This window comes from Haemaphysalis longicornis, unplaced genomic scaffold, assembly GCF_048455015.1.
Source record: "Haemaphysalis longicornis isolate Haplotype H1 unplaced genomic scaffold, Haemaphysalis longicornis Haplotype H1 scaffold_8, whole genome shotgun sequence".
Classification (NCBI taxonomy): Eukaryota; Metazoa; Arthropoda; class Arachnida; order Ixodida; family Ixodidae; genus Haemaphysalis; species Haemaphysalis longicornis.
The window spans coordinates 67,064,339-67,075,504 of NW_027526445.1; the positions used below are offsets into that span (position 1 = coordinate 67,064,339).

Sequence of the window (11,166 nt, forward strand, 5' to 3'; positions counted from 1 at the left end):
AAGCCTAACCGCTCGGCCGAGGAATACACGGCAAGCATAGGCCGTAAGGCCTAGCGAGCCGTGGTATGGGTGATGCAATGGAAACGGCCACGTAGCCTGACCTGTCACCGAACCCTAGTTCTGACGACATGGGCCGGAGGTGCGTCGAGGTTAACGGCGAGGAAATGGCTTCAGAAGACGACGCGGCGGCAGCGGATTGGCTGGAAGTCGTTCACCGCTCCAAAAAGCCGAGGAAGGACAGCGTGCCGGTGACTACGCACCAACCGCTCCCGAGGACGAAGACGTTCGCCAAGAAGGCAGCACCTACGGCCACGATGGCGGCAAGAATGCCCGACGTACTACCGAAAGAAGATACCAAGATCGCCGTGCGGCCGCGGGGCGGCTTGTGTATTGCGAAAACACCCATCGCAGTCATGACGGCGGCGGTCACCGCGGCGGCCAATATCAGGGAAAAGAAGCGTCGGGCGACACATTCCTGCCAAACAACGAGCATAACATCCTGGTCGTGAGTACCCCTGATCTTTTTTGGGCACGCAAATATGCCAGGATTCAGGAGATAAAAATCGAAGAACAGGTGCACGAGGTGGAAGCATACATGACGGTTCCCGACAGTGTGGTGAAGGGATTAATACGAGGGGTGCCAACGGACCACACGCCAACAGAAATTGACAAAAGCATTGTAACCAAGAGAAAACCGACGGCGGTACGAGCGAAACGAATTGGGACCTCGACCACGGTTATCGTGGCCTTCGAGGGAGAAAAAGTGCCTGATTATATTTTCTATGGGCCAGCATTGATGAAGTGTAGCCTCTACCGAAAACACTTCGATGTGTGTAAAACTTGCGGGAAAGTTGGACACAGAAAGGATGCATGTCCCACGCCGAAAGTTAGGGTGTGCTTCGACTGCGGGGCAAACAACCCGGGCTAAGGGCACGCCGAGATTTTCAAACCAAAATGCAGACTTTGCGATGGCCAGCACCCCACGGGCGGCATGGGCTATAAAAATAAATTTAAGACAACGTACTTTCACAAAGAGGCGATGGGAGAGGAAAATTTCCGAACAGAAAAAGACGATGCAAGAACAGGAGAACCTTGTACCGTGCAGCTTCCCGGCGCTGGGGAATGGCGATAGGGCAAAAAGTCAAGAGCGGACGTCACGGTCGCAAAGCCGCACAGCCGTAAAGGTTATAAGTGGGAGCAACAGCCGAGCGGCGAGCAAAGGACTTTCTAAATCACGGGAAACAGAGAGCTGAGTTCAGATTGCCGGGGGTAACGGCGGCTTGAAAGGAAAGGTCGAGATGCAGTCGCGCGCATCGAGCAGTTGGAGCGCGGAGAGCGAGGCAATCAAGACGATGCGGGAGATGATAGAAGTGCTCCTCAAGGAGAATGCGCAGCTGGGCGCGGCAACCGAAAGGAACAACAGAGAGATGGAGGAACTCAAGGAACTCCTGAAGGCTAACGCCCGCCAGCAGCAGGAGCAGCAGCCGCCGGCGCAGCAAGAGCAGCAAGAAAAGCCAGAAGAAGTGGAGGTCAAGGTGACCGCGAGGCAATCAACAACGTCCTCGGAGCCGGCGCTGACGAAAAGGGCGGTCAAAAACCTCCGTGAACGTAAGCTCGCTAAACGAATAGACAAGCTAGAAGGCAACGTGACGCAGCTGACGGCTCGTGTAATGAGCCTGGAACAGACGTGCCAAAGCATCTCGGAAGTAGTACACCAGACCGCCGCGGCGGTTCGTCAACTAACAGAACAAATGAACAACATCCAAGCATGGATTGGAACTCAAATAAGACAGTGAGAACAACGGAGAAGAGCCTCACGGCGTGGCACTGGAATTGTAAAGCACATACAACAGTTGGCGAGGAAACCAGACATTATAATGATCCAAGAAACCGTCGTTGAAGAGACCCGACTTCCCGAGCACAGGACACACGCCAGCCCGCCCAGCCGAGCAGCAAGTGGCCAGGGACGAGGCGTGTGCACCCTAGTGAGGAAGGGGCTCAACTGCGTGGAGAGGGAAGGCATCAAGAACTCACTGATCGAACACACGATGATCGAAGTAATAACTGGAAGGAAGAGGAAGGAGAGTACATTTTTCGTGAAAATTTACAGCAGTCCAGCGAACAGCAAACAAAAATTCAAGTCAATCCTACACAAGGCTTGCAAGACCGCCAGAAGCAAAGACAATCTAGTAATCTGCGGCGACTTCAACCCTCCGTGCCAGGCCTGGGGCTACGCCAAGACGTCAGCCAAGGGACGCGATCTCCTGACCGACGCCACAGACGCGGGCCTCACCCTCGTAACGGGCCTGGCGCTCCAGACGCGGATGGGCAACTCGGTCACCAGGGCTACCACACCGGACCTCACCTTTGTCAGGATACCGAATGGGGGCCGACAGCCCGAATGAACCAACACCGGCCAAGTCCTGGGCAGCGATCACTTTATTATTGAGGTGACGGTGCCGCTCAGGGGGACATCGGAAGAAAAACGGGTCCACAAGATCACGAACTGGGACCTCTACCGAAGCCTGTTACCAGCCGAGGAAGAGCAGATTCGGGACGTGGACGTGTCGACAAACAAAATTTTAGAGAAGGTTTCGGAGGCAACCAAGGAAATTGAGACCGGGGAGTGGATAGACAGAATTGACAGCCGCCTTGCCCATTTGCTGGAGGCGATAAGATCAATTCAGGAACGGTGGCGAAAACAACGCACCAACCGCAGACTGAGAAAAAGAGTAGCCGAGCTGAATCGCACTATCGGAAAGCACTGCCGCACGCTTTGCCGGCAGCAGTGGTACGAGACGTGCAACGCAACCGACGGCCAAACGCACAGCGGAAGAACATGCACCATGCTCCGGCACTTGCTTGACGAAACGAAAACGAAATCACACCAGAGGGACAGCCTAGCCAAGATCCTAAACAAGGCCCTGCGCGAGCTAGGAGAAGAAGTGCGCAATCGAATTAACAACAAGTACTTACCAGCAAGCCTCGAGGAGTCGCACCCAGACTATCGGGGAGCGGCAAATGAAGAATTAGACAGGTAAATCGAGGTCTGGGAGGTGCGGGCAGCGTTGCATGAGCTGAACTGCCGATCCGCTGCGGGCACGGACAAGATCACCAACAAAGCACTCAAGAACATCAACGAGGCGGCGATTGCGAGCCTTACAACCCTCTTCAACAAATGCTAGAGGGAGGGAACGTTACCCAAAATGTGGAGGACGGCGAAAACCATCCTCATCCCAAAACCGGGGAAGACGCCCAGCATCGAGAACCTCCGCCCCATCTCCCTGACCTCGTGCGTCGGATAACGCACTGGAGCACGTCTTGATGAACCGCTGGCAAAAGTATTTGGAAGACAACGACTTGTTCCCGGAGTCGATGATCGGCTTCAGAAGCAAGTTGAGCACACAGGACGCAACGATACAGCTCAAGACTGAAATCATCGATGACAAGACCAAGACGCGTGACAACAAGGCAATCCTAGGGCTAGACCTGCTGAGTGCATTCGACAAAGTCAAGCACGCGGCGGTTTTGGCCCAAATCAGCGAACTGAACATCGGAGTCCGGAAGTACAACTACGTGCGCGAGTTCCTGTCAGAACGTACGGCAGAAATCCACGTCGGTGACATCACGCGCGAAGAGAAGAAGCTCGGCAGCATTGAGACCCCACAGGGCTCGGTGATCTCACCGCTGCTCTTCAATCTGGTGATGATCCGGTTCGGCCGGCACTTAAAGTCACTGGCGGATGTGCGCCACAACATCTATGCCGATGACATCACGTTGTGGGTCCCGGGTGGCAGCAACGGGCACATAGAGTCGACACTACAGCAAGCACTGGAAGCCATCGAGAGCCAAGTTGACGGATCAGGACTGGTATGCTCCCCGAGCAAGTCATAACTCTTGGTGTTGCCACCGAAGGGCGCAAGAAGGAAGACGGCGGAAGAGGAAGCCGCGGCAAAAGACAAGATTATCATCCGAACCAGCAACGGACAGGTGATCCCGGAGGTCGGGAAGATCCGAGTGCTGGGCACGTTAATCGAGAAACGTCGACCGAACCGCGAAACCACCAATCGCCTTTCTGCTAAGGTCACTGCGGCCACACGCCTCATAATGAGGGTCGCCAACAGAAAGGCTGGCATGCGAGAGGACAGCCTGCTTTGGCTAGTTCAATCGTTCGCCATAAGCCACGTGGCGTACGTCACCGCCTTCCATAACTGGCGGTGAGACGAACGAAACAAGATCAACGCGATGATACGGTAAGACCACAAGGCCGCTCTCGGACTTCTCGACTGCAGGAGCACCGAGAAGTTGCTGGCCCTCGGCGTGCACAACACGCTCGAGGAGATCGGAGAAGCACAGTGAGCCGCCCAAATCGAGAGGCTCAAGGAAACCAAGACGGGCAGGGAATCCTCGCTAGACTGGGTCTAAACCTCGGTACGAGCGAGGAAGAGCTATGCGAACAAGAAGACGTACCCGAAAACATCTGGAGAGGAATGTGGGTCTACCCCGTTCCAAATAACATGGACCCCGAACACAGCGGAGAACGGCGGAAGGGTCGAGCCAAGGTTATGGTCGAGCGGCACGCTGAAATGCCGGGCACGAGGTACGTGGACGCGGCAGAGTATCGAGGCAAGAAGGCGTAGGCGGCGGTGGTCATCGATGCCAAGACCGGCTCAACAGTCACCGCGGCAAGTGTCCGGGCACGTGAGGCGAGATGTACCGAAGAGGTGGCTATAGCCTCAGCCATCGCGGACCCACACACCAGGACCATCCTGTGCGACTCTAAAGGGGCCGTGCGGAACTTCGCCAGAGGGAGAGTGTGTGGTAGAGCAGTGAGGTTGCTCGCCTCACTGGACTTCGCGAACAGGCACGTGACCGTGAAGTAGTTCCCCGCACACGCGGGGAACGGAGTGTCAGAACAATATGTGAACCACAATTAAACGGCGAACTCTACCGCGCGACTGTTAACTGGCCGCGCGGCTGGAGCGAATCCGTCTCCAGAACTGTGGGGGGAAACCAAACACAGGATGGGGACATATAACGAAATCACGACAAACTATAGGAGGAGAAGAAGAGAAATGGCGCCGCGCACCCCGGCCTGGCCAGGGAGCAAGCGGTGGTAATAAGACAATTGCAGACAGGTTCCTTACTGACCCCGGTCATCATGAAGCATATGTGCCCCGAGCAATACGAGGACGATACGTGCAAAGTGTGCCGCAGTGCGCGGCCTACGATGGCTCACATCCTGTAGGACTGCTCGGCAAGACCTACGGAAGCGTCAATGGAGAGAAAGATCCTGCCGTGGTACCTGACCGCAGCGCGGAGCAGTGACAAGGACGTACAACTATAGGCCGTCCAGCAGATCCTGGTGGCACTTGAATAGCATCGCCCAAGCGAAAGCCGAGAGGGCCCGGCCGCCCAGCGCGGGCAGGCCGGAGGACCTCGACACTAGTAGCGAGGGAGCTGCCTAGTGAAGAGCCCAGCCGGAAATACGTAGGGCCGCGTCACGGCACTTCGGTAGCGGAAGCCGCCTGCAGGCGATTTTAATAAAGTCTTCACTCACTCACTCCCTTCGACGCTGCATAGCCACCTTTTCTCTGTTCTATTTGCTCCTCAACCGTCCGCCATACGTCCTGCACCCCCGACATGCATTTTGCACCACACCACCCACCACCTCTAAGTTTTCCGTTACTGAGCTAGAACTGCTGCCTTCTTTCCCTGCGCAAAGGAGTAAAACCACCTCCCAAACCACGTCACAATCACCTGCCCATCAACCTTCACTAAAAATGTAAGCAGTCACCTCTGTCAGTGAGCCCTTATGGCAATGTTCTTATACCCATTATAGTCACCCCTTATGTGGCAGTGTTTTTATAGTTGTATACCCGCCCCTTGTGCAGCAAATTTTCTTGATGTCATTTATTTGAACCGCTTATGTGGCAAATGTTCTTTATACCCTGTATATGCACCCCTTATGTAATACCCTGTTGTGGGGTTCTTTAATGAAATAAAATATGATGATGACAATACTGCTGCAGCATCCTCGGAACCGCAGTCACCCTGCGCCCCCCCCCTGCTCTGCCAGCCAAGAGTGTTTAGTAGCTGCTATTTCAGACGTTAAAGCACCATTTCACTACACGAAACCACACCAAGGGTTGTTGTACAAGCATGTTTATTGGAGCCGATGAAAGAAAATAAATCGGGTGATGTCGTTTTTATTTCTGAAGCCTGTGAGCGAATGCTCAAGTTTTAGCCACGGAGTGATTTTTGAGTGCGAAAAATTCGAGAGTAGCTAATCTGTTCTCTATTCCAGTAAAATATCCACAGAACTGATTTATGCTTAACACACCCAGAAGTTTCGTGAAATGTTCCTTGTAAATGAGCATTGACTGTTTTATAAAGTATTTTCATTGCTTTAATTTGTTTTTGTACAATGGCCAAAAATTCTAGTCATTCCTGTCCATTCCAAGCAGTGAAGTGGGCTTGGAAAGCTTGCTCACTTGCGAAGGCGGAGCTTTAAAGCTGGCACATGAAATACAAAACGATGAACAGTTGGCATTCATGTATGCTGGAAAATAAAGCAGCTTTAACCCCGGAATATTTTGACCACCTGGGGATCTTTATCGTGCGCCGAAATCTCGTACACACGGCTGTTTTTGCTTTTCGCCTCCGTCAGAAAAGCGCCGCCTCGGTCGGGAATCGAACCCGCAATCTCGTGCTCAGCAGCGCAACGGCTTAGCCACTGAGCCACCTCGCGGGTGTGCAATCCTTGCACATGAAAAATTGTATTTCTTGGGTTTGCTGCCACACGGGTTGGCGGGCGTGTCTGAGCGTGCGTGACTACACCTCCTACATTCGTTTTCTTGCTGTAGTTTTCTTTGTTCGACAAGGAACTCTTTTACCTTGTTCAAATAAGGAAGAAATATTGCGATGATGTGATTTTAATGTTATCAATACCGATCGCGACATCTCATCATTTTTGGTAATGAAAATAATTTGCTGTAATTACATGCCAAGGCCGCTAGTTGTCTAGACCGCCTCGCTGGGTGTGTTGCATTTTCATTCTATTACATTCACGCTAAGCAAACAGCTTGTTCGAGAAACATCTAAGATTGTCCCCATTAGCAGCTAGTGCCAACGCATTCCAACAGTCACGAGAAGATGCGGTAAATTTACGACAATCGCCCGTTTAATTTGTCCGCACTAATAGTCTGTGCAAGGCTTTGTGACAACAGTAACGGGGCAACACAGCAAAGAAGGAAAAGTTGAAGTATTAAAGGCACTGAATAAAAGCAATAAATTGTAACAAACTGGAAGTACTCACCCCACTCACCATCTTGCATCGCTGGAAATCGGTTGGTTAACCCGCCACTGCCACTGTTGAAAACGACGACCGAACACATGCAACACAGCTGTGTCGCCATTATGGGCACGAAAAAAAGTACACAAACAAACAAAAAACGTACGCATGGGGGCGCACAGATCATCGCCAAGCAGCAGCCTCGTAGCGAAAGTAGACAGCCCATGACGTCACGTTGTTTTTTTTTGTGTTCTCCTTGGAATGTCACAGCGGCAAAGCTCTCGTCGATCACGGTAGCCGCCCTAAAGATGAAAACTGATGTTTCTTCTTGCTATTCTGGTATTTTATGAATAACAAGCGTACGACACGACTTGCAGGACTTGGAAAAACACGATTGGCTAAAAAATACACCCGTACCCTTCTTCTGCGTTCCGTCATCACAACTCAAAAATGCACCCTCACATATGTGTGGGCTGGGCTTTCGTCGTTGCGAAAATTTTGCTGGGCGGTATTCGCTGGCGGGCTCGTGCACTGCAACACTAGCGATAAATGATTTTTAAGTGTTTTCTTGGTGTCTCATTTATTCGCAGTTTGTGCTGACTCGTTGGTAATGTTTTCTTGCGCCTAAATCTTGAACTAGTTCCGTAATAACAAGGAATACAAACAGTAGTTATTATAATAATTATATTGTATTAAAACTTCATTATTATTTATCCTCAAAAATCCAATTTTATAATATATGTACACCTGCAAACAATAAAACTTATAAATAATACGTAAAAATGCAGTTTTTATGCTGCTGATGCCGTTTTTAAGGTATTCTTACTAAGCGCAGATCATACGAATATAAGCCCTGCCCACAGATATGTGTGGGTTTTTTTTTCTGCGTGAAATACTCTCAGCTTTCCATCTTGACTTGTCGAACCATCATTAGGAAGGGTAAACACGCAAAGTCTAATTACTTGTGGCCATTTTTTTCCAAAAGATTTCCGTTGGTCAGAAAAGGGCTATGGCAACAAGGCTGAACAGAGGCCCTTGATTATGCATGTAGCAAATCAGAATGGGAAGTGAGGGACTGGGGTAATTGGGGTGGAGAAACCCTCGGAAAGCAAAGGGGAGATTGTGATAGGTCATTGTAACAGATAAAGAATTTGGAAAGACAACAAGAAAGTGGAGAAAAAATGCCCGCAGAGTGGCATCAGAACCCTGGACCTCCAGAATGCGCGTCTTGTGTGATGACCACTACGCTACCAGGAGGGCTGTTCCCCTCCACTTTTCGGGTATTTATGTTAAGGGTTTTGTTTTGCTGAGCTTGGTGGTGGTAGCCAGCGACACTCGGTTCACTCGGAGTGAAGGGGACCTTCTTTTGAAACCTGCGCTGTCACTGGATTATCTACAATATGCTGTGATTTGTCGACTAGTGTTGAACTGAACTGCCGTAAGCTTCCTATGGCAACCAGACTGCAAGAACCGAGGCCCTCAGTATGCGTGCAGCCAATCATATTAAGAAATGAGGGACTCATTGAATAAATATAGAAATAAAGGCGGGCAGTCAAGAAAACTTCAGAAAGCAAAGAGGATATGGTTGTGGTCATTGAAACTGATAAAGAATATGGAAAGACGGGAGAAAAGTGGAGAAAAAATGCCTGCCAGGTAGCTTATGAACCCATGACATCCAGGATACTCGTCTGGTGCGATGACCACTAGGCTACATGCGGGGCTGTTTCCCTTTTACTTTCTCGGGTATTTATGCTAAGGTATTTTGTTTTCCAGCGCTAGGTGGTGATAGCCAGCACCACTCAAACTACTCGGGGTGGATGGGATCTTCTTTTTAACCCCGGGCCGTGACTCGAGTGTCTACAACATTTCGAGCATAGTCGACGAGCGCTGAATAATCTTATGCTCCCTGTGGCACCAAGAATATGAGATAGAGGCCCTCGGTACGCAGGTAGAAAATCACAATGAGAAATGAGGTGCTTGGTTAGTTAAGACCAAAATAACGGTTGGCAGTCAAAAAAACCTCGAAAAGCATAGGGGAGAATGTGGTTGGTCAGTGAAAAATATAAATAATTTGGAAAGACAGAAGAAAAGGGCAGAAAAACTGTCCGTCGTTTGAGATCCGAACCCACAACATCCAGAATGCGCGTCTGGTGTGATGACCACTGCGCTACTGGCGGAGCTGTTTTCCCTACACTTTGTCGGGTATATAGGTTAAGGTGTTTTGTTTTCCTGTGGTTGGAGCTGGTAGCCAGCGCCACTCGGACTGCTTCGGGTTAAGGGGATTTTCTTTGTGAAGGGGACCTTTTTTTTACCCACGGCTGTGACTCGAGTGTCTACGACATGTTGAAATTGGTCGACTAGCGTTCAATCATCTTAACTTCTCTATGGCAACAAGAGTGTAATGGCAGAGGCCCTCGATATGCATTGAGCAAATGAGAACTTCAAATGAAAGGGTTCTTGAATAAAGACCGGAATAAGGGTTGGCACTCATTGAAACCTCGGAAAGCAAACGGCAGAATGTGGTGGGTCATTGAAACGGATGAAGAGTTTGGAAAGACACAAAGAAAGTGGAGAAAAAAAATGCCTGCCGGCTGGGATCCAAACCCGCTACATCCACAATGCGCGTCTGCTGCGACGACAAGTACGCTACCCGCGGGGGTGACTTCCCCCCACTTTTTCGGGTATTTATATTATATTTTGTTTTCCTTCGCTTGGGTGTGGTAGCCAGCGACAGTCGGACTGCTCGGGGCGAAGGGCTCCTTCGCTCTGACTGGAGTGTCTACGACATGTTGAGATTGTTCGACCAGCGTTGAACTTTTTTAAGGGCCCTATTGCAGAAAGACTGCCAGGTCAGAGGCCCTGACTATGCATGTAGCCAATCAAAATGGGAAATAACGGACTCATTGAATAAAGACAGAAATAAGATGGGCAGTCACGAAAACCTTCGAAAGCAAAGGGGAGAACGTGCTGGCTCATTGAAACAGAGGAAGAGTTTTGAAAGACTGTGAGAAACTGGAGAAAAATTTCCCCCGGTTTGGATCCGAACCCACCACCTACAGAATACGCGTCTGGTGCGATGGCCACTACACGACTGGCGGGGCTTGTTGCCCTACACTTTCTCGGGTATTTATGTTGAGGTATTTTGTTTTCCTGTGCTTGTTGGTGGCAGCCAGCGCCACTCGGTGTACTCGAGGTGTAGGCAACCTCCTTTTTAACCCCCGCCCCTTGCGTCGGGTATCTACGACATGTTGAGATTGGTCCACCAGCGTTGAACCCCCTTAGCACCCCTATCGCACGAAGAGTGGCAGTACAAAGGCCTCCTAGCGCGGGCCACCTTGGCTAATCTTGGTGATGGTATTGGCGAACGTGGGGACCCCGAGCTCCCTATAGTCACGCTGTAATCTACCGTTGCTAGGAGTTTTAAGGTGAAGGGCCAAAACAAGAAACGGGGGCAGTCGGAGCGCAGGTCTGCTCCGGCGGATGGGCTCCCTGTCTGTTTACCAAGCAGGGAGCTTCGGCACCTCTTCAGCTGTCAGGGTAAGGCTAACGAAGGAAGTAACCCTGTTTTCGCTTTTATACTATGCTATATTGTATTTTCAACCTCCCCCCCTAAAAAAAGTGATCAGTCCCTGAGAAGGGGCCGCAACGAAGATTCGTTTTACCTCTTTCAACAAGCAGAATTTTCAGCAACCGCGGACAACTATTCTCGTTTTCTTGTGATTGAGTCAGCTGACCCACAAAGACTTTTCGCTTCACTGCCGGTTATCCTGGTCTCGATATTTCTGCAAAGCAGGTTAGGTGGAAAGTATCAAGGCAAAAAACTCAGAGCAGGAGAAATCCTTGTCGAACTCAATACTACACAACAATCCGGC

General features: G+C 50.7%; 1 protein-coding gene across 1 annotated transcript; it reads left to right on the top strand.

Annotated features, from left to right (window-relative positions):
- The first annotated feature begins 3,324 nt into the window (after positions 1-3,324).
- On the top strand, positions 3,325-4,359 carry LOC144148321 (uncharacterized). Its single transcript, XM_077679872.1, has 2 exons — positions 3,325-3,590; positions 4,293-4,359. The coding sequence occupies exons 1-2, from the start codon at positions 3,325-3,327 to the stop codon at positions 4,357-4,359; spliced, it is 333 nt and encodes a 110-aa protein (XP_077535998.1).
- The last annotated feature ends 6,807 nt before the right edge of the window (positions 4,360-11,166 follow it).

Bases quoted from the DNA above. Each gene is read 5' to 3' on its own strand.
- LOC144148321 (XM_077679872.1), top strand. From the start codon at position 3,325: ATGAACCGCTGGCAAAAGTATTTGGAAGACAACGACTTGTTCCCGGAG. The intron at 3,591-4,292 runs GTCAGAACGTAC...TCTCGACTGCAG, and splicing joins AACTACGTGCGCGAGTTCCT to GAGCACCGAGAAGTTGCTGG.